A 24,239-nucleotide genomic window follows, 5' to 3' on the forward strand; every position below is an offset into this window, starting at 1 on the left:
AACGTTTATTAAGAAAATAAAAAATAAGACTTTCGATAGTTGAATAACAAAAACTTAGCGGCTTTGCCAAAAGGTTTTGTAATGAAAAAACTGAGTAAAGTATTGTTTGGCTTGACTGGGGTAATCAAGAAAGGCGTGCAATACTTTGCCACCTTTTTAGTGGGAGTAATACGTACTGCTTTATGAATAATGGTTCATGAATGAATGCTTTCCGTAAAATACAGGTTGTAGAAAAAATAATATCGAAATTTTAAAGCCATTTAATTTATCTGTTAAATTTGACTAACAGAAATTAATACTACTGTTTATAAATAAAATTCGAATTTTTCTAAATTTTCTTTGTTTTATTCAAACTATCTTACTCCATTTTTTTCAGAATTAAATTCTCTACAAGTTTTGTTTAAAATCTGTATATGTTTATTACCCATTTAACAAGGTTATTGGCCCACAAACGGGGGTTTTTACCACACTTTATTGGTTTTCACCCCACATTTCTTGGGGGGGGGGGGTTATCACTCCACACCACTAATTTTGGACCTTAATTAACGTCCTAATAATTTCAGTACTACCTTATTTCACCGGGGTAGTTGAAATTTGAGCAAAATCTTTCGTTAGCCGTAACTGGCAAACGAAGCATTTTAGGACATAAATGTACTTCTTCCATTATTTTCACGAGTAGAATAGGCTGTGAAAGTTAAGGGAGAACTTCCTGATACACTCTGTATAAAACTACGTATGCATATATATATATAGTAATTAGTATTATTTATAGTATGCCGATCTCCGTGACGGAGTGTTAGCGTCTCGGCCTTTCATCGGAAAGCCTCGGGTTCGAATTCTGGTCAGGCATAGTAATTTTATACATTATAAATCTTGATTTCCGTATTCTTACGAATAAGCTTCTTTGTAATATTCCGTGGTGAATAAATTTATCAGTCAAAAAAGAAAAGCTGTCAACACGCGGCTTTTACTTGATGCACGGGCTTACACACACAACTTAATTAAAAATGTTTATCATTTTATTAAAATATTTTTCTACAACAGCTGTACGTCAGTGCTGCACTAGTGCTCCTTGTAGTGACAGGAGGTACTATTGACGCAGTATACCCACTTAGCCATCAGTTTAGAGCATTTTTTGGGGTGGGGGTATTTTTTTGAAAAAATTCTTATGCAAATATTATTATTTTTTAATCGTTAACAAATGCGAATTATAAAAATAAGACCTTAATTAGGTAAAATCTCAAGACTGAAAGTGGCCTTGCTCTACAGCCTCTCCCCCTTAATCTTTTACGTTGAAAATTTAATGGCATCAGTATACAGAAGTAATCTGATCCAGTTTTGTCAAAATCGGTCCAGTAGTTCTGGAGATATAAGGTGTGAGATACTGAACATATACATGTACTTACGAACATCCGGAAAATTCCCATCCAGTTTTTTTTTTTGCTCCCTTAGGTGTCAAAACATAAATATCCAATGAAAACTGCATATGTCCAAACTGCACCTATTACAACGCTTTCCCTTTTACAGCTATAGCTCTGCCATAGTGCTACAAGGGAAAGTAAAAATTATAATTGAGTTTCTGTTTATTTTTGTAAATCTGAATAAATTAATATTTCTACTAGTTAAACAAATAAGTAAATCTTTTATTCTTATCAGCACATAATAAATAATTCATTATATATAGTGATTTATGAAGAATGTAACAGAATTTAAGGATATTTTCTACTGGTGAAACAAAAAAGAAAATTCATATAAACATAGGATCTGAAACGCTTCGTTAGGAAGTACCGGCTGGTAAAAGATTTCTGCACGTTCCGTAAAATTAAGCAAGACTGAATTCTTGGGACCAAAATTAATGGGATAAATTTAGTGATTTATATGAAATCTGGCCTGAAAAATTGAAAAAATATCGGTCCGAGAACTTATTCTTAGTATTTTTCCAGAAGTACGGGTTAAAAGACAAAAGATTGGTGTTGAAAAACATATTATTTTATATTTGACGTAAAATAATTTTTTAAATGGCTAATAAACATGTTTTAATCAAAACTTGTAGAGAATTTGATTTTGAGTAAAATGATATAAATAAAATCGACTGAAACTAAATACAAATGTAAAACTTTTTTAATATAATAAAAGCAAAATATATTAAAATTTGGCATATTTCTATTTTTTTTCCTACTCCCCTGGGTCGGACATACAATTAAGTAAAGCTCAGCTCAGGGGAGCATCCTTTAACTCTAAGGGGGACTTCCCACTTACCGGCAATAAGTTCAGCATGACAGATCAGCCTCCCCCGGTTGGACCTTCTGTTCTGTTTTTATTTTTATTTGTCTTTTGCCTCTAACCACAAGGGAGAGGAGAGCTGTGCTTGACTATGTCACCCCCGGATCCCCACCCAGAGGCCGGGACACAGGATTCTATTAAATGTTTATTATCTTACCTGAGATTTTTTATGAACATGTACATAGCACAATGTGTATCCATTAACAAATTAAAGTAAATTAATTTGATTACAGGTAAAACATCTATCGTCGTAAATTAAAATAATTGTTACAAAACAATGAAAAATAATTAATTAAATTCTACATTTAAAAAAATTATTAAATTAAATTTATTATTAATATGGAAGAAGATGCAAAAGAAACGACGGCTAAAATGATAACAAACATATCAAAATTTACAATAAATAAAAGTATTATAAATGATGAACAAATATGTAACATAATTAAACAAAGTAATACAGAACCGATAATAATGATAAATAAGGAAGATAATGTAACATTAGATGAAAGTAATGATAAATTTTTAACTACAAATATTAAAAGAAATTTAATAATAACAAAAACTAGATCCATGCCATCATCACCTAATTCATTTAGACAGTTACAAGAGCAGCAACAGAATATAAATAAAAATAAATTTAACGATGATGGAAACAAAGGTGATATAGATGTTGATGAAATAGCAGATAAAGAAAAACAACAAAAATTTTGTGGTGAATTACATAATAATCACAATCAAAATAATCCGATAAGAAAGTACACTTATTTATTACCAGATAATCCAATTATTACAAATAAAGTAAACAAATCTGTAATGAAATCATTACCAATATTTTCAAAATTAGATAAAAAATGTAGCACATCTGAACCTGATATAATGATAATGAAAAAACAAAATAATGTCAAATCAAAAATAAAACTGAGTAACAGTGATTGTGTCAATAGTTTTAATAAGATGCGAGTAATTGTAAATAATAGTACAAGCGACAACAGTATTGCAGTGCATAAACATCAACAGCAACAACAGCCTTCTGAATCAAGATCTGAAGGGCAGATATCAAGTATATCAACAATGGATATTATTACCGGTAGCAAGGTATGTAAGAATAATATTTGTATTATACAGCAGTTTTAATTTAACAATATTTTTATATAGAAAATTAGCCACTCAATGCTTGCTTCACTCACCCTTATCTACTCAGGCGGCTCCGCCCCCTGGACCCTTGCTGTGTTCATTATCCTTATAGTTGTGAAAATAGATACTGATAAATAATAATAATTAAAGTATTTAGACTTTACAATTACCTGAAAAAGAAACTAAATTACAAAAGACAGAATACTGGTAACTTTTTTCCCCTATTCCCCTGGGCTGACATACAATAAAGTAAAGCTCAGTCCAGGGAAATGTCGTTCAAACTCAAACAAGCCTCCAGTTCAACTTGCCAATTGGATCTATTGTGATTAATGCTTGCCTCAAATCATCAGGGAGGGGTAATCAGGCATGACTACATTGTTCCTGGGTCCCCCCGCAAAGACCGTGACTCAATCTGTACATTTTCTTGCCTGCTTCTAACTACTATGGAGGGGAAACTGAGCTCGATTATGTTACTCCCAGGAGTTACAGCAGCCGGGACTTGGTCTTTTGATCCCCAGACTACAGATCCCAGTAGTCCCTGGCTGATCATCGAAGCTGTCTTCTGGTCCAGCTTGCTTTAACACTAGCCTTCCAGCTCTCACTCCATCGTCAAATAACAGACAATCTGGCATCTGCCTTAATTACTCCCACAAACCGCTCCATTCTCTCCGAGATGACCAAGTCCAACGGGGTAACTCCAAAAACAACACATGCAGCATCATATGAAAATGTCCTATAACCTGTAATAACTCCTAGTAATGCTCTCCGGTGGACTCTCTGAAGCCTGTCGAGATTTCGCTAGATGTTAATTGTTCTGCCCCAGGCCAACGTCAGATACCAATAGTGGTAACTATGGCAACTAAAGTACAGACCTTTGACAAGGAAAACTTCACAGCTTCATCCACCAGGAGGCTAGGGCCTCGATCTATAACTTAAAATTGCTTGCTTGGGATAATGCAAGACAATGCCATGACACATAAATGTATTCTGAAAATTTGAAAGCAGTTGGTCGGTGGTTTCTCACAGAATTGGAAATCTTAAATAGGTTATTGATGGTTAAACATAGAAAAATAGAATTTACGACATTCTAATAAAAAATAGTACATTTTGAGAATACTAATACCACAAAACGTTTTATTTTTTGGTAGAAGACCAGCACATCCCAAGCCCCTGTAAGGATGGCAACCCAAAAATGTTAAATGAAAATAGTAGGATTGTGACAAATCATTTAAGGGCCATTGGAAAACAAAAAATTTGACATTAAAAAACCTCAAGCTACGACAATCCAACAAAAATTGACAATCATATAATATTTTTCATAATAATCTCAAAACTGATTGACATTACCTCTGAAATAATTTCTAAACTACGAAAGACTACAAAAATGTAATTTATACAAAATTTCTAACTCAAAACAATCTTTTTTTTTGAATAAGATATTAGTTGAGGTATAATTTGACCATTTTTGAAAGTAGCTGTAAAAAATATAAATCCTTGCCATTTTGGTTAGGTTTGTTCTACCCCGATCCTTTTTACATATTTTTTATATTTTTCATAGAAAATATCTCCTTACAAAAGGTATATGCCTTAAACGCATACCCTTTCCATTTAAAATTTTCGAGTTTCTCTCCGTTTTTACCCCCTATAGGGCTAAGGAGTCTGGTGATCTTGTACTGAAAAATAGATCATTTCAATGTAAGAGCTTTTGCTGAACGTCATGTTTTCATTTTTTTAATTGCATGTTTGCTATTTAAAGGATTTCCATACTTTAACATCTTGTATATTTTAATATAAAAACAAATTTTTTGTAATATCTTGTGTATTTTAATATAAAAACAATTTTTTTATAATAAAAAATAAGTCAAATATACTAATGCCAAAATCAGTATTTGTGACAAAGGCATAGAGTATTATTCCTTTTTACCTGAAACAAAGTTCCCTTAGTAGGTAATATTAATGAAAACAATATTTATCAGAATTCAAAAGAGGTTCCTATTAATTATGACTATAAATTTTTCATACAACTCGGTTTCCAAAATTAGGTTTTTTTTAATTTTAAGCTAGCTTAATGAAATGTAAGGTTAAGGAAACTTCATCTTCTTCTTTGGTTGTTATTTAATTTCTGTAAGGAAAACAATTTAACAATCCCATTAACCAATACATAATTAGCCATGTGCCTATCTATCCCTTTTCTTTACATCTGAACCTTATTCTGTGGACGAGACTTCGTCAAACCTCAGTATGCCACACACAATGATTACACTGATAAACATAATTTTTGTTTCCCAACATGCGATACATGATTTTAACCTGTTTTTTTATGTTGAAAACGAATATGAATTCAGAATCTTTCTATCACCCCCCATTTTTGAAGAATTTTTAAATTTTAAAGGATTGTTACTTTTGTTTAACAAGTGTCTGGAATTTCTAAAAAAATCTAAACATATTGTAAAATTTCTTTCATTGCAATCTGCAATCAGGCCTGTATCTCACAGTGAAATTATTCCAGTTCCTGAACCACCTGTGAATGTAATGTTTCAAACACAGCGATGAAGAATCAGGCAGTACTGAAGAAGACAACAATGATTTTGATTTTGAATTATCTTCCAATAAGCCACATCTTACATCACAAGGCTATACTAATTACATGTGTTTTCTTTGCGAATGGGAGAGCCAAGCTGGGGATAGATATTATGTTACCAAAGAGTGGAAGAAACGAGACAAATTAACTCCAAATGGGAAAAATATTATTCATGAGGTCTTAGTTGAACCCAAAAAAATATTTTTACCCCCTCTCAATATCATGCTAGAACTATGAAAAATTCTGAAAATGCAATTAAAGAAGGATAGTCCTGGATTTTTGTACATTAGGCAGAAATTTCCAAATGTAAGTGAAGGAAAAATTAAAGAAGGAATATTTGTTGGTCCTCAAATAAGAGAGTTGGTCAAAGATGATGTATTTAACTTGATGTTAAATTATGTATAAAGTGCAGCTTGGGCTTCATTTAAAAATGTTTGCAAAAATTTTCTCAGTAAACAAAAATCCAACAATTACCACGATATTGTTAATCAACTTCTTACTTCGTACAGAGGTATGGGATGTAATATGTCTTTGAAAATACATTTCCTCTACTCACATCTGCATTTTTTTCCAAACAACCTTGGAGACGTAAGTGATGAACACAGTGAACGTGTCCACCAAGACATTTTGGTGATGGAAAGCCGCTACAAAAAGAATTGGAATACCAACATGCTAACTGATTACTGTTGGACATTAATTCAGGATGTGCCTAAGGCTATTTATAAAAGAAAAGCATCAGCAAAATCATTCTAACACAGGTATGGCCATGCAAAATTATAAATTTTACAGATTTTAACTATATTTTCCCTTAATTTTTTTTGAAGTGTAATTTATTTAAAACTAAGGGTGATAGAAAAATTGTATTTACAGATCTGTATTGTACGCAAAAAAGCAATTTAAAAAAATGGTATCACACTTAGAGAAACATTAAAAAAATATTTTTTATCTATCAGTGTTATTCATTTTTTTAATTTCCTATCCTCTTCTTAAAATTAAAACCTCTTTAAATAAATATGTATATTTTTTGACATTGTAAATTTATATTAAATTCTCTCAAAATGTCAGTAACCTTGATAAATTATTAATAAACTAGGATGAAATTTTTCATAACTTTTGAAATAGTTCATCTATATCTGTTTTTCTTGGTTCATTAGTTATTAATAAAGAGGGGTTGTTTCATCTAATGTATGATCTTTAACTCTGAAATATCACATAAAGTTATACAAGAAACTGTCAAGCATTTACCAATGAATGATATATATTTTTCTTGTATTTCATCTTTTCCAAACACCATATCTGTTCCACATTCTGAGTATGTGTTTGTGTTTCTGAATCAACAAAGTTCAGCTTTCTGTTTCAATTAAGTAATTAAATATTCTGCCATCACTGACCATAATAGTTTTTTGCCATAAAAAATCTGACTATTCCTCATATTTCTCACTAGGAGGGATCATGAATTGTAGCACTTATTATAAATGTTTGAAAATAAACAACTAACAATAAAATTATTAAAATATTGTTGCTAATAGCTGACTACACAAGCCTGCAAAATTTTGGTTGCGGAACGTTTTTTAACTTTTGGTAATTGATTCATCTCTTTCATGAAACACCTCTCATGTTACTCGGATGGAAATTTATCGATGAAAATGCAGGCAATTTATCTGCAGAAAATCTAATATCTAAAGATACCATGTAATCCAAGTAAGGAATTATTAAACGAATAATTAAAATTACTGGATGAGTTACCTTTCCATATGCCATAACATTATCAGTTTAGTAAAGAAGGTAACTGAAAATCATTTATGCTTATTTTTCTCTTAGTTAGCATGACACCCACTAGGTTGGTCTAGTGGTGAACTCATCATTGCAAATCAGCTGATTTCTAAGTTAAGAGTTCAAATCCTAGTAAAAGTTAGCTACTTTTATACAGATTTGAATGTTAAATCATGGATACTGGTGTTCTTTGGTGGTTGAGTTTCAATTAACCACACATTTCGGGAACAGTCAACCTGAGAATGTTCAAGATATATAGACCTGTGATTGTTGTATCTGAAAATTTTACTCAAACGGTAGATACACTTTTGAACTTAATTTAATATTCCTTAGTTAGATGAGATACTTTCTCATGATGTTATATCTTATTCAAAGTCCTACAAAGATGTAGCAAAATATCTTTTTATTTCTTTTTTTGTCATTTATAGACTCAAAAGTAACACTCTAGTACAGATTAGATGATTGCATTAAATTAGTATGTCAATGGATGTCTATTCGATCAACTTCATTCAGAGATGGAATATTATAAGCCTAATTTTTAAAAACTTTTTTAATAATTGTTTTGCTTGCTGTCTTCAAACTGGATTGTTTTTTTATGAAATTTTCTGCCATGACTTCTAATATATGTCATTGATATCATTTAATCTTAGTTGAAATCAGTCAAGGGGATGGCGAGATACTATCATAGGTCTCATACCACAAAGTTTTACTAAAACAGTAGAATAAGTTTTATTTTGCGTAGTTCTTTACTTGGTTATTAGCCCGGTGGAAATTTGTAGAGTATGAAAAGATGCCATAACTGACAGGATTAGAATCCGTGACCTCTGCACGGAATGTCAAAACGCTGCCTACTCAGTCACGGAAGTTGGTACTAATCAATATAGTAATATATATTTAGAAATAAAAATTAATTATATTTCTAAAATATTAATATACCTGTAACAGGTCTTTTACATAATATCACGTATTTGAATTACATTTTAATAAAGTTATAGAATAACATTAATTTCAGTCAGTTGTTGTTACCTCTAATTTGACTTATTACTAAAATAAATGCTTACACAAAATAAAAACGTACAATTACAAACATTTCTTTTTCTATAAATTTAAGATTGCATAATGACTTTTAATAGTTTTGTTTTACAGATGTGTTCTTGTTTTAAAATTTTTGCGATACAGAACTAATAAATAAACAGTTAAAGTTGTGCCGCTATCTCTGAGGGATTTATAAACTAATTTTCCAACGGTCAAAATGTTAACGGTTTTTTTTTTTAATTTATATTTTACTTAAAAAAGGTTTATAATAAAAAAACAAATATTAATTTTAATTTTAAAATAAAGGTTTTAGTTATACTTAGGTTGTATATAAATTTTGTATGATTAAATTAAAACTTTACGTTCTTTTTCAGTAAACTTAAATTAGTAAAGTAAAAGTTGGTTTATTTAGTTCATTATAAATTAAACATAAATTAATGATTATTGTAATCGATTATTATTAATTTAAAGGACTTTGAAATTTGTTGATAGAAATACGTTACAGAAGAAAAAATTGTGTTTGTTATGTTGGTCACAATGAAGTTGTAAACTCGTTGCGTAGGTCTGCTCCAGCGTTCATGTATTTCGTCTATAACAGAATAGCATAGTTCGAAAGTATTGTGTATCGGTTAGGTGATTGTTTATAACAGCTGTGCGTTGGTTTGTTTACATTTTACTTGGATTGTTTGTTGTTTAGCATATTTATTACTCTCTTAGTCGTAATTATTCGGACCGTTTCTTAATGTTTATTATAGTTATAATCTGAATATCTTTGTATTATTTAAAATAGTATAAATATTATAGATATTAATATCAGTTATATAAATATATTAAGTTTGTTTATAATTAGTGTCGGTGCTTTTATGTCTACTGTTAAACCGAGATAACAGTTGTGATGTGTTTGTTAGGTAAAAATATGATTTTCAGTTACTTCTGATTTGTCTGTGTAACGAAACTTAATGAAAATATTTTTTGAATTGTTGGTTCGCTAAATAAAAGTTTTACTGCAACTTGGAATGTAAGTTCGGTAGTCGTAAGAAAGTTAGTCGTAAATATTTTAATGTACATTACTAATATAGGTAAAAATAACTGCACTTTTCTTTAAGAAAAAAATTGATTTTGGAAAAATCTTTGTTTTTGAGCATATGTTGATTGTTTCAGCTATATTTGTTTTTAGTCGTTTCTGGCTTTTTGTTTATTTTAAAATATAATTATCAATTCGTTTGAGATTTTTTATGTACATTATACGAGATAACTCATCGTATGTTGTAGTAGTACTAATAAAAAATTAATTAGTCGTTATCCTTACAACTTTTCATTATTTATCAGTTCCTTTTTTTAAACACAATTTGTGTTTAAAATGATTCCGTGAATATTTTACAACCTACACCTTTTCCATCAACGATTATCTAATTTTGGACGTCTTTATCTATCTTGACTGTAAAAATATTATCTATAGTTTACCGTCACTAAATGTTTTTATAATTTTATTTATAATTCTGAAACTATATTTTGTAGCGATATATTTTTTGTACAAAAATAAACTAACAAATATTTTATCCTGATTGGTACATACATTATATTAATGTAATTTATCGTTATTATATTAATTAATTTATCGTCTGAGCATAATATTGTTTCTCTAAATTATATTAATCTTTAAATTATACTTTAAATAAATTTGTAGGGAAAATATTTTTTTAAGCGGTTTAGTAATTTATGAAAGAATAATTGGGCCCTTTCTTAGTAAGCCAAAGTTCTGTAGTCAGGTTTGATTAAGTTAGATATTTTTTTGGTTTTAGAAAAAACAATGCACGTTCATAAATATAAACTCATAGGTAATATGTTAAGATTCTTTATTTATAAGTTTTTTTTTTTAATAATAGTCTAAGATTCATACTTAAATTCACCGAGTCTTAAGATTCATACTTAGGGCCACCTGTACTTTTGTGTTTTACGCCCCCCCCCCCATTATTTTTTTTGCCTAGTAAAGGATTTACGGATTTGAAAGGATTTACGGCTTATACGGATTTGAGCACTAGATCGTGGATACCGGTGTTCTTTGGTGGTTAGGTTTCAATTAACCATCCGCCTCAGGAATGGTCAACCTGAGACTGTACAAGACTACACACCACTTCATTTACATTCATGTATATCATCTTCTAAAGTAATACCTGACGGTGATTCCCAGAATTCTGTTAATTATTTTTTTGGTTGATGAAATTACACAGAAGCTTCGAAGCTTGTACGTGGAGTATGGGAATGAAATTTTGTAGCGTATAAAAAATGCCATGCTTGACCGGGATTCGAACCCAAAACCTCCCGGATGAAAGGCCGAAATGCGACCACTCCGCCATGGAGATCGATACTTTATTTCATATTTATTATAATTAGCTTTTGCATATAATTTGTACTTTCTTTGTACGAAGTAAAGGAAGTATTGTGATGCGAAAAATTTCGGTTTTGAGATTTCAACGGAAATATCCATTTTGATTAGTTTCGGCGTGACGTCTGTACGTACGTATGTATCGCGCATAACTCGAAAACGATTAGCTTAATATGTTGACATTTTGGATTTAGGACTGTTGTATCATATTGTGCTACTCCCTTTTTGATTGCAATCGACTGTAATCCAAAAATTTGGATTTTGGACATTTTCTTAACTGCAGTAATTAGCCCTTACTGAGATATTTTCAACGATATATCATAACTGGTATTTATTTTCAACGGTTCTAGAGTTATAGCCAAATAATATTTTAATTAATGAAATATATAGATCTTAAAAAATATGATGAAATATTATATGTTATTAATGAAATAAAATTTTGTGTTTTATAATAATTTTATCAAGCACGGCCATCGGTATGATTATATAATTAATAATTAAAAAACCCACTTACCAACAATTATATACGTGTTCAAACGCTTTCAAAATAAAATTCATCATCAGGATCTTTAAAAATCTACGTTACAATTTTTAAAAAAGTAAAACTTCGTCACGTAAATTTTTTTGTGTAACGATTTCAAATGCCTCTACTGTTTTATATTTATATATAACGGTTTAGACATTTATAACGGCAGGACGTTAAGTCGACATAATTTTAAACATATGACGACCACTGTTATATTACCTGTTACATAAACAAATTTACATGACAAAGAAGTTTTAATTTTATAAAGATTATAACATACATATTTTAAATTCTGATTTTCCTGATGATGGAATTCTATTATGAAAGCGCTTAAAAAAATATAGTATATATAAAAAAATTATTGGTAAGTGGGTTTTTTAATCATTAAAAATTTTATGTACTTTTCATTTTAAATAAATGTGTGTAATTTAATGTAATAGGCGTATGAGGAACCCATCGGGTCGGTCTAGTGGTGAACGCGTCTTCCCGAATCAGCTGATTTGGAAGTAGAGAGTTCAAGCGCTCAAGTACTTGTAAAGGCAGTTACTTTAATACGGATTTGAATACTAGATCGTGGATACCGGTGTTCTTTGGCGGTCGGGTTTCAATTAACCACACATCTCAGGAACGGTCGAACTGAGACTGTACAAGACTACACTTCATTTACACTCGTACATATCATCCTCATTCATCCTCTGAAGTAATACCTGAACGGTAGTTCGCGGAGGCTAAACAGGAAAAAAAAGAAAGAAAGGCGTATAAGGAAGTCATGCGGTGTCCGCATCAGATTTTTTACGTATAATTTATTAATTCATTTATAAATATGTTTATTAATTTAAATATACGGTATAATTTAACAGGTAAAATGTAAATAATGTTGAATTTAAAAAAAAAGTATTTGAGTAAATAATAATGTTATTTCACTAATACAACAATAATATGGTATGAAAAGAAATTTTAAATAGCTTTGACAGATCAACTAATAAAAAATAAATAAATGACAAAAAATGTAGCTAAATAAAATATTATCGCCTTATTAGATAAAATTAATTTTATCCAAATAAGAATGACAATATTTGATTTGAACTATATCTTGCGTTAAAAATACGATTACTTCTTTTTTTTCTTCAAATAATCTACTAATCAGACATTTTAATCTTTATAATTGATTATATGCACGCATATTACGTAATTATATTTTGTTAGCTTATCTGTATTATTTATATAATTAATTTCGTAACAAAGAATTATTGATATTTTTATAAAAAATAAAATAAAATTATCGTAATAATAGATAAAGTTAAAAATTGTTGAAATGTTTTATCTAAGATAGATTTGTTATTATCACCTTTAGTTGCTTATTTTTCTGATCGATTCGTAAAAGAAAAATTGAATTGTGACAATGGATTAAATGAAACCAAAATACTTACGTAGTCTAGGCGGTATCTGTTTTAAAATGGGCATATTTGGACTTTTCTGTGTGATTGCTAATTTTTTTATTTTAATGCCTCAGAATTGATTACTTCGTTATGCGTCTATTGAAAAAGGTATGCTTAATTTTTTATTAAATAACATGTAAAAAAAAATTGCAAAAATATCTTTTTTTCTCTTCTGTTCCCTAGATAAATCGATAACTGTTCATTTTAGAGATAAGATCGTGGGAGAAAAGTTTTTTTATTAAGTTTACACGCAATATTATCGGTTGAAAATCGAAAAATACGTTATTATCGATGTAAAAATACCAATAATTTTCAACAAAAAAAATATATCTGATGTGGACAGCACACATTACTTGCTTGTACGCCTATTAAATTAAATTTACACATTTTTAAAAGTACATTAAATTTTATTTCATTACTTCTCATATTTAAAAATTTTTTTTTTGTATTGAATTATTATGTATATTAAACATTTTTTTTTTACAACGAAAGGTTAATAATTATTAATAAATCAATAGATATATAATATCTTAACGATATTATTATTATAACAATATAAATATCAATATTATAACGATATTAATATATTAACAATATATTAAGATATTATATATCAAAGTGGATATTTCCATTGAAATCTGGAAACCGAAATTTTTTGCAATCACAATATTTCCTTTACTTCGTACAAGGACGTAAAAAACAAGATTCTTTAGTAATTTTTTTCGACTACTTATATTATACATAGGATCTTGATTTTGCCTCAAAAAACCTTTTGATGTGATAAAGAAACACGCCAAATTTCAACAAATTCGGTTAGAATGTTTTTGAACATTAATTCTGTAATCCAGATTTTTTCATATGTAGCAATAATTCGGGTTTGCCAGAATAGCCATATTATAAGGAAAAGTGTACGGTGATCATATCAAAAATAGCGTATCGAGTTGTTTGTAATCTTTACATTTTAGTATTTTTATTTTTTTTTAGTAATGTGGTCGTGCTGAAACTATTAAGGCATTATATAAGGTGTAAACTTGATGGTTTGTTATGCGTAAATTTTATTATCAAAATTTTTGTTTTACATCAAATTGATGTAATAAAGACTACGAAAAACAAAATTAATGAACTTAAAAAAAAAAAACAGAACAAAACTTAACAGATAAAAGTTATGAGTTTATAAAAATTAAAAACGGTTATTAATGTAGAGTTTTGAAAAGTTAGGTTGACAACACTAACCCCAAGTATGTTTACGTTCGTCGCGTATCTCACAATTATAAAATTTGATATATTTATTTCCCTGCGAATATAGTTAGAGTAGCTATATTGTAGGGGAAAGAGTGTACCCGTGTTTAGGGATACCTTTTCTTTAATAGAGGAAAGATTATACCTACATTTTTCCAATTGAATCTAAATTTAAAAAATCCCTTTCGGCACACCGGAAGGCGGAAGTAGATTTCACCGGTGCTAAGTAGGGGATAAAAAAGTTTCCACCTTAAAGTTAGGAAAAACTTCAAATTTACTCGATACGATAACGGTTGCATGTAAAAAACGTTTCAAATGTTTAGCGTAGGACAAGCCCCATCTTCTTACAATTCCAGCAATATTTTGGTCATCCCTTGCCGTAAGGGTTGGTCATACCAAAGATTGTTACAGGCAAACATTTTAGTAATGTTTAGAGGACTAACGACCGCTTTAAACAGATTCGATACTGTGTCTATTAACGGAGGTATGATTTTTTGTCTTCGTAACACCATTTTTTCTACCCCCTGGGCAACGGTTGGTGATATCAAAAAACTTAACTTAGATAAGTTTTAGGCCCTTATCCAAAGAATAGTAGGAACTTTAAACGAATTCGATACTTTACTTAGTAAAAAAAGTTATAGCGATATTTTGTTTTTTCGAAAAGGTTTCCACCCCCATTATCTGATTTTGGACTTTTAACGAACTCGACCGAGATTTTCGGACGAGTTATTTTTAAGAAACAATTTCAAAGTGATTAGCGCAAAATTACGGCAGTTATCGTGTGCACAAAAAAGTGAAATGTATATATAAACTTTTGAACTGACCGTGGTTTTGGGGTCTGGGGGATGTGAAACGCAAAGATATGTCGACATTTTCCTGAAATCGAATCGCGATACCCATTACAATACGTAGCTTTCTTATGAAATCTACCTAAAGGAGAAATTCCTTTTTGAATTTTTTATTTTGAAAAACTCCGCGTCCCTTCCTTCAGCCGTGCAAAATATTCAGATACGATTTAATATATCATATAAAATTTCACGTTTTAATTTTCTGGCGGCTCAGAAATATTTATCAAAATGCGTTTGGAATTTTCTAAGATTTTTTCAGTTAAGATGAGATCATAAAAATCAAAATTTGCAACAACAAAAAAAGGATTGAAAGTTTAGATCGCCCTCTAGACCCGTTCTCTTGTAACTATAACGGCTATAGATATACATATGTGTATTAGAAAATAAAAATATTATCCAATAACAGGCAACTTTAGTTTTACGATAGTACTTATTTTAATGTGCTATTACAGATGTATAATTTAACAGTTGTAACGTTAAATTACCTTAACTGATTTTAATTAAATACAAATAAAACTAGTAACCAGTTGAATGGACGATAAAAATAATCTTGTTCGTAATAAAATCAAACCGTATTTTTTCGCATTTAAGCATGTTATTTAAATTTTAAACGTTATTACTATAATGCTTCTAGTACAAGTATATATTCCTTTTGAATTAATTATTAAATTTTAAAGGTTAACTAAAGTTACAAATTATAATTAAAAAAAAAAATGTTTTGTGATTTATTAATTAAATTACATATTTAATTCTTCCACGCGTTTACATTTAAAAATGTTACTCTATCATACCAAACATAATTATTTTTATATAACGCTAACATCCCCGTCGCGGCTTCGCGCGCTCTATATGCGTATAGAACTTCAAAAATTGGAAATGTTATTTTTTTTTTTGTAATTATTGTTGGCTTTTGCTCTCAGAATTATTGCTATTCACAACTTACCAGATAAAATATGTGTTTCCAAAATCAAATTTTTAATGAAATTAGCAGGATGTTACTGTTTCGCTCCTAACATAACAAAGTCCAGGAGTTCCAATATGCACGGTTCCCTCAGGCAGGAAATGTCAGGAAATATGAACTCGGTCAGGAAAACTCGGGAATTTATACATAAAATTAAAAACAGTCAGGAAAAATTGCAAAAAATTTCAGAGAATTGCATTTTCAGAGCTGGCTTTTCCATTAAAAAATCTCTTCTCGTGGAGAATTTGCACGAAGAGACCGTAATTTATCTACAAAACTTTTTTTGCAATTTTAATTGTTGGGGGCAAGGAGAATATTTTCATTACCAAAAAATACTCCATGCAGTTGAAGAAAAGAAAAAACTTCTCTCAAGAACAGAGTATAGCCCTGAAAAGGAAAATGCAAGCAGAAATTAAAAATGTGGACGCCACATGACTTCCTTGTACGAATATTAAGTTACATACACACATTTTATTTTTTGTGCATAAAATTTTATTTCACTAATAACTTATTAATTAAAATAAAACGTGAAAGTAAAATATGATTTTTTTATATTATATTATTTTTTTATTGCTATTATTGAATTATTATTTATTGTAAAACTTTTTACAATCAAAGGTTAATAATTATTAATAAATTATTATATTTAAATGTTAAAAAAAAAAGAAATGAAGTCTGATTCTAACCGTTGTGCCTTCCCCTTGTAAGATCAAAATATTTCATTGATTAAAATTTTATTTGGCTATAACTCTAGAACCATTGAAAATAAGTACCGCTGATGATATATCGTTGAAAAGCTCTCGATGAGGGCTTATTGCTGCAGGCAAGAAAACGTCCAAAATCCAAATTATTTGGGCTTTTTTGGGCACTTTTGGTTTAGTCGATTGTAATCAAAATGGGAGGTGCACAACTAAATGTTACAACAGTGCTAAATCCAAAATTTCAACGTCCTACGGCTAATCGGTTTTCAGTTATGCGAGATACATACGTATATATAAGTACAGACGTCACGCCGAAAATAGTCAAAATGGATTCAGGGATGATCGACTTGTATATTTCCGTTGTAATCTGAAAACCGAAATTTTCCATGACCACAATACTTCCTTTACTTCGTACAAGGAAGTAAAAGTTGTAAACATTTCTTAATAGCTCTATATATATATGAAGTATAAATTAAACAAAAAAACCCGAAGGGCGATATATATTATTAAATAGTATATATTTCAGATTTAAATAATGGATGTTGATTTTTAAAAAAACGTTTTTTTGAATTATATATTTATATATGAATTGTAGGTAACAAATTCGCTTTAATGAAGTTTCTTTAAAATGACCCTGTAGAAAATCGAATACGTTTCCCGCGATTTCCCCCCGCCTATTAATGAATTTTGAAAAAAAGCATTAATACGATCAGTCTGCCATAAATAAAAATAATAGCTTTTAGCCCGCGCTATATGATTACTTGCGTTTCCCTTAGTGGCCAATATTTTTTAATTGTACGGTTTTTTTTCAAGTAACCGGAGTTACAGGTGCAGCCAGTCACGCATATAGTAATGGTGGCAGTGGCTTTGTTAGTTAAGCCACAACGCCATATACTTTCGCACTCCTTAAAAAAATCGCAATTCAAAAAAAAACCTGAAAATGGTTTTTAAATATCTATCTATAGAGTATTTGAAGGCACAAATGTAGGATTGGGAAAATTTAGAATCGTTGTTTAAAATCTTTGTTACCTTTCTTCACTTTCTTTCAAGGTAAAATTTCAGAAATCTAAAAATCGGTTTATTCACATGAAGATTACGCTTACCTAAATTCAAATTCATTTCTGCATTTGTTAAAGAGAAATTAAAAAAAAGCGGGGTTTCAAAAAAAAGTTTAACCCTTGAAACTCAGAATTACAAAAAAAAAATTAGAAATTGGTTTTTTGTTATTCACATTAAGATTATACACACAAAAAATCAAGCTGATAATCTTCATTTTTTACCGAGAAATTAAAAAAAAGTAGTATATTTTATTGTTACTCCATTTTATCAGTTTAAACTCGGAATTTCAAAAACTCCTTTCCTAATGTGCAGTTACACATTAAGAAGACATAGGTATACAAATTTTCATCGATTTATCTTCAGTAGTGTTTGCTTGACGTTGATTATGAATCGCTCAGGATATGTCTTCAATTTCAAAAAGATCTTTATTGAAAATATCTCTACTGAAAAATATCTTGGGAGCGGTTCGCTTTAAGAAAGGAGCATGAGAATTTAGCGGCCCGAATGAAAAGTGCTGCACCAAATAACAAATTTTTGCTGCAAAGATTAGCCTTCGGCCTACTAACAAATACCCTGTTTGAATTTTGGAAATCGGACGATTATTTCCAGAGATATTATAAGAGCACCTCATTGGGCCTCCCAAAACAACGCCCCAGGGGCACACTGTTTGTTTACGGTTGGTGGTAATGATTGGTCTAATCTCCAAAGAGGCGCTCGCATACTTCACCACTCTAGCCTCATACACAGTCCCCACGGGAAGCAGATTATTATGAAACTAGATTTTTTAAATTTATTTAATATTATTTTATTTAACGTAAATTTAATTCTATTATTTTTTTTAATATTATTCCTTCGATTGATTTGAATCATTCTGTTCAAATCCAAGTAACAGCGCGATAACGGAGGCTCACAGTTCATTAATTCGGCCGGCCTCCGTTGCGTGAGTTGTAGCGTCTCGGCCTTTTATCCGGAAGTCCCGGGTTCGAATCCCGGTCAGGCATGGAATTTTCACACACGCTACAAATCATTCATCTCATCCTTCGAAGCAATACTTAACGGTGGTGTCGAAGTTCATTAAAGTTTGTGCTTCAACCGGCAAATCTCCATTTATATATATTGTTACTTCTCTGTACGAAGTAAAGGAAGTATTGTGATAGCGAAAAATTTCGGTTTTCAGATATCAATGGAAATATCCATTTTGACCATCTTCGAATCCATTTTGACTAATTTCGACGTGACGTCTGTACGTACGTATGTTTGTATGTACGTACGTACATATGTATCGCATAACTCAAAAACGATTAGCCTTAGGTTGTTGAAATTTTGGATTTAGGACCTTTGTAACACCTGGTTGCACCTTCTCTTTTGATTGCAATCGACTGAACCAGTGTCCAAAAAAGTCCAAAATACCCAAAAAATTGGATTTTGAACTTTTCGTAGCGGTACTATTTTCATTGGTTCCACTGTTATAGCCAAATGAAATTTAATTATTGAAATATGAGGATCTTATCAGGGGAAGGCACATCGGTTCGAATGCAGACTTCATCTCCTTTTTTGTTTTTAACTTTTTTTTTTTTAATTTAAATATATTGATTTATTAATAATTATTAACTTCTGATTGTAAAAAACATTTACGATAAATAATTCAATAATAGCAATAAAAAAAATTATAAAAAAAGATCAGAAGTTATTAATGAAATAAAATTCGATGTGCTTTTCATTTAAAAAAAAAAATATGCATGTGTAATTTAACAGACGTACAAGGAAGTTATATGGTGTCTACGTAAGGCTTTTTTTAGAGATTTTCGTAATGTAATATATCTAAAAACCTTTTCAGTTATGCCAAGAAACATGGGTAAAGATTTGGTTGCGATTGATCGAGTAGTTTTTTGTTTACCCCGAACAAACAACAAACACCTTTTTCCTCTTTATATAATAGTACTGATTTGAGCCAATTTTGAAGAAAATCGGTTCGGTTAATCCTGAGATATAAGGCAAATGTAAAGCAATGCGACACACTTATACTTACATTGTGTTGTACATATTTTTTTATTTTTTTTTTTGTTGGTCTAGATGAACTAATTGATTGGATTTTGATGTTTGCTTGTGGTGAACGATTGTATGTGGGCGTTTATTGCCCTCCTGAAGTAATGTTCTATTAGCGCTTTCCAGGAGGGTGGGTTGCCGGTGATGGAGATTTAGTCGGTAGTGCGCAGGAGTACTTAAGCAATTAATAACATCTTGCGGAACCTGTTAGCGAGCAGCGTCAATGAGGTTCCTCGACCTCTTCAAAAAAAAAGAGATCCTAAAACGTAAAGATTTACAAAAAAATCCGATACCACATTTTTTCCATGATCACCGTACTTTCTCATTTAATATAATTATTCTACTTATATTCGCCGAGAAAGTAAAATTATTTAAAAATTAAAGAAGGTATAAATTAATGAAGTCCCATCTTAAAGGAAGAGATCGTGGAACTGTTACTTGAAAGAATTTATCGTGAAAGAACCGATTTACAGTACGTACTTTTCAGGCGAAGCGTAGCTTAATAGTTAATTTATGGATGTTTTACTATTATATACGAGTATATAATTACTATAAAGATATTTTCTTGTTTTGAAATGTTTGTAGGATAGATATTTATTGCTAACATTTTTTTTTTTGTGAGTAATCATTTTCGTCGCTGGAGGCAGTGAAATTTCTGTCACAGATGGTTCTTTTTTTTCAATTAACCTTGTTAAAAGTATTTAAAAAGTTTATTAAATTAATGATCTTTTTCTTAGAGAGTTAATCAATAATTATTATTATTATTATTTTGTTGTACTCGCTTTCGAATCATTTTCTCTTTGTCGTCTTTTATTTTTTATTTTATTTATTTAACATTTATTTAATGTGTGCCTGTACATGTATCCATATACGCATACGTACTAATAGAATATATAATGTAATGAGTATTTTATCACTTCGATTTAATAATCGATTTTCAATTAGTTGTTTATTTTATGTACATTTTTTAAAGGAAATACTTATTTGAATATTACTTAGAATTTATCCACATATGTTTAAATTTTATTAAATAATATATATATATATAACTAAATAAGTTAGAAAATTATCCAAATTAATAGAAAATAAGTTTTCTAATGCAATATAAAAAAACTGAGGAGTTATTAATATTTAGTTACTGTTACTAGTTATTATTTTATATATATATATCTATATATATGTATTACGTATATACAAATATGCAAAAAACATAACCATGAAATTGTAAACCGTACGGTAAGAGTCTCGCAGATATCATTCCTTCTCTTCTTGTTTGACGAAGGATACGGCAGCTACATTCAATATATGGGTAAACGGGAACGAAAAAAGACGTAAAAAATACTGACGGCGACGTGTAGGACCAGGAAGGCAGCCTTTGTGCTGAGGACGTTTTGACTCGGCCACATGCTTGAGTCGGGACGCTCCGATGACATTTAAAGGGCTCTAATGGTGTGAGGGGTGGACGAGAGGGAAAGGGGGTTGGATGTGCAAAATGCACATTCAGTCTCCAAATAGGTTTAGGGTGGAAAGGGTAGCCCTTTTGGGGAGGGAGATCTTTGCCAGGAGGTCGGGACACTCTTGCGATCCAGATGGAACCCCGGTGGGTGGTTACCGAGAGGGACCAAAATAGGGAGTGGGCAATCTGCTGCCGTGACTCGAGTGTAGCTGAAGTAACGTCTTCTGGCGGATGCCGGTTGCACCTGGAGTGTTTAATTATGGTACGAAAAAAGATATATCATTTCTTCCGCTCAAAAAACAAAGAGTTCTGTAATATAAATAAAATTGTTTTTAACAAAACGATACTGATATCAAAAAAAATAAGACGCTACATTTCTGTTATCAAAAGCTGTTATTAATTTAGAATTTTGTTTAAAAAAATGACATGTTAAATATATGTAATAGACAATAATAGATAATAAAAAATGTTTAAGCGTTCCATATAATAAACAAAAAAATAAAAATTTGTTATAAAACTCTTTCCGGTCCGATTTCATTTAGTTACTACTAACTCTAAAAGTATGTACTAAATTTATGTACTAGATAACTCTAAAAATAAAACACAATTCCAAGTCTTTAGCAAGACCGAATAGTCAACTAAAAGGAACTAAAATAAAAAAGTAAACAATTTTTTAAGTAATGTCAAAGCATATTCGATATACTTTAACGGCATCGGAAAGTGGAAACTCTTATCACCCAGCACGTTGCAACTACATGCATCAAGCAGCCATTAACATGTCCTGTTCTTTCTTAAATTCCCTAATTATTCTTTTATATTAAAGGAGGAATATTCCAAATCGGGGTTTTAACTGTTTTCTTGGAATTTCTTTCAAACCACAATGATTTTTTTTAATTTTAGGTAATAATTGCTTTTAAATAGCTACTAAAAAGACTGTTCAATGACCAGCGGTCAGATATAAACTTACACCCAGAATTCAGTCGGTTCAGAAGAGGTAAAGATGTGTGTCATGCTTTTTGTGATTTGTGTAAAAAGCATTTTGGACCGGGCAATGTTCAAAATGTCACTGTCTTTTGGAAAGGCACAGTTAACGAAAGCATTATAATGAAATAATTAAGATAAGGAATTCTCAACCTTGAAAGGAAGTCATGTGGTGTCCATATCAGATTTTGTCACATAAAAATTACTTAATATGGCATGTATAATAATAATTATAATAATTGATGAATAATACATTAGAGAAAACACACTAACATGGTGTTTTATATCGGTCATTTAAAACATTCTCCATATTGACAAATTTTACATATTAATAATGTAAGCAATATTTCTTATAATTATAAATATATATTGTAAATATAATCTAACCAAACTTAAAGCTACGCTCTCTAACTTTGACTAATTAACAGTAAACAATTTTTTTCGTTCCTTGTACGAAGTAAAGGATGTATTATAAAGATTTCGGTATTCAGATTTCAACGGAAATATCCATGTTTGACCATCCCTGAATTCGTTTTGATCAGTTTCAGCGTGACCTCTGAACTTATACGTATGTATCTCGCATAACTCAAAAACGGTTAGCTGTAGAATTTGAAATTTTGGATTTAGAACTGTTGTCGCATCAAGTTGTACACCTCCCCTTTTGATTGCAATCCACTTGACCAAATGCGTCCAAAAAAGTGCGAAATCCGAAACCCTCATTAAAAGCTTTTCAACAAAATATCATAAGCGGTACTTATTTTCATTGTTTCCAGAGTTGTAGCCAAATAAAATCTTAATTAATGAAATGTTTGGATCTTACAAGGGAAGGACACTTCGGTTTGAATCCGACTTCAATGTCCTTTTTTTTAACTTTTTCTTTTTTAATTTAGATATATTAATGTACTAATAATAATTAACCTCATTGTAAAAAAAAAAATTACGACGAATAGTAATTCAATAACAAAAAAAAATCAAATTTCAGAAGTTTTTAATGAAATAAAAATCTATGTACTTTTCATTTAAAAAAAATGTGTATATGTAATTTAATAGACGTAGAATGAAACCATCTGGTATCCGCAGCAGATATTTTTTAAATGAATGAATTAAAGAAGTAAGTGAAAACGAAATCAAATTAACAAAGAATTTAATAAATAATTGGGAAATTTATTTGTATTTAATTTCGCATAGACTTTAACAATTTTTATCTAGTTATTTTTCTGTTAGTTTTCAATACGAGATTATAAATTTTATTTGTATATTACTGTTTATAATAATTTTAAATTATTGTTACTTCTACTTGCAGTTTCACGTGTTTATCTGTTTACAAGCAAGCAAAATGAAAGTGAAATCTTCCGTACAAAAAAGTAAAATAAAAAAAATACAATGGAATAATAATAATAAACTACTTTCACCGGATCATTAAGTATTATAACATTTAAAAAATTATAATCAGTGTTATTATTAGTATAATAAAATTAACTACATTAATAGTTGTGAATTAGTAATACTAATAATAAAGTAATTATAGATCCGAAGCTAAAATAGTATGCTTTGTAAATTGTTAATTAACATCTTAGTGTAATGTTTATTTTTATATTTTTTGCTTTAAATCATCTGTAATTACATTTAAAAATTATATTTAAATATTATTCCGATTATCCTACTTCTAATCGAGTGAAACTCGGGTTATCCGGAAAGAACACTGGAATTTTCTTCAGGTTTTTTTTTCTAGAAGACTTCGTCCTTCGTAGAATTTTCACAACCGCTTTGTTTGTAGTAATAAAAAATATA

At 30.0% G+C, this 24,239-nt stretch overlaps 1 protein-coding gene across 1 annotated transcript in view; it reads left to right on the top strand.

Moving 5' to 3' along the window:
* The first annotated feature begins 2,739 nt into the window (after window positions 1-2,739).
* The window catches only part of LOC142332848 (uncharacterized), a 168,084-nt gene continuing 146,584 nt past the window's right edge, over window positions 2,740-24,239 (top strand). The window contains exon 1 of the mRNA XM_075379496.1: window positions 2,740-3,378. Within this exon, the coding sequence (XP_075235611.1) occupies window positions 2,755-3,378 (624 nt within the window). The 5' untranslated portion in view covers window positions 2,740-2,754. The remainder of the gene's footprint in view (window positions 3,379-24,239) is intronic.

This window comes from Lycorma delicatula, chromosome 12 (genome assembly GCF_047948215.1).
Source record: "Lycorma delicatula isolate Av1 chromosome 12, ASM4794821v1, whole genome shotgun sequence".
Classification (NCBI taxonomy): domain Eukaryota; kingdom Metazoa; phylum Arthropoda; class Insecta; order Hemiptera; family Fulgoridae; genus Lycorma; species Lycorma delicatula.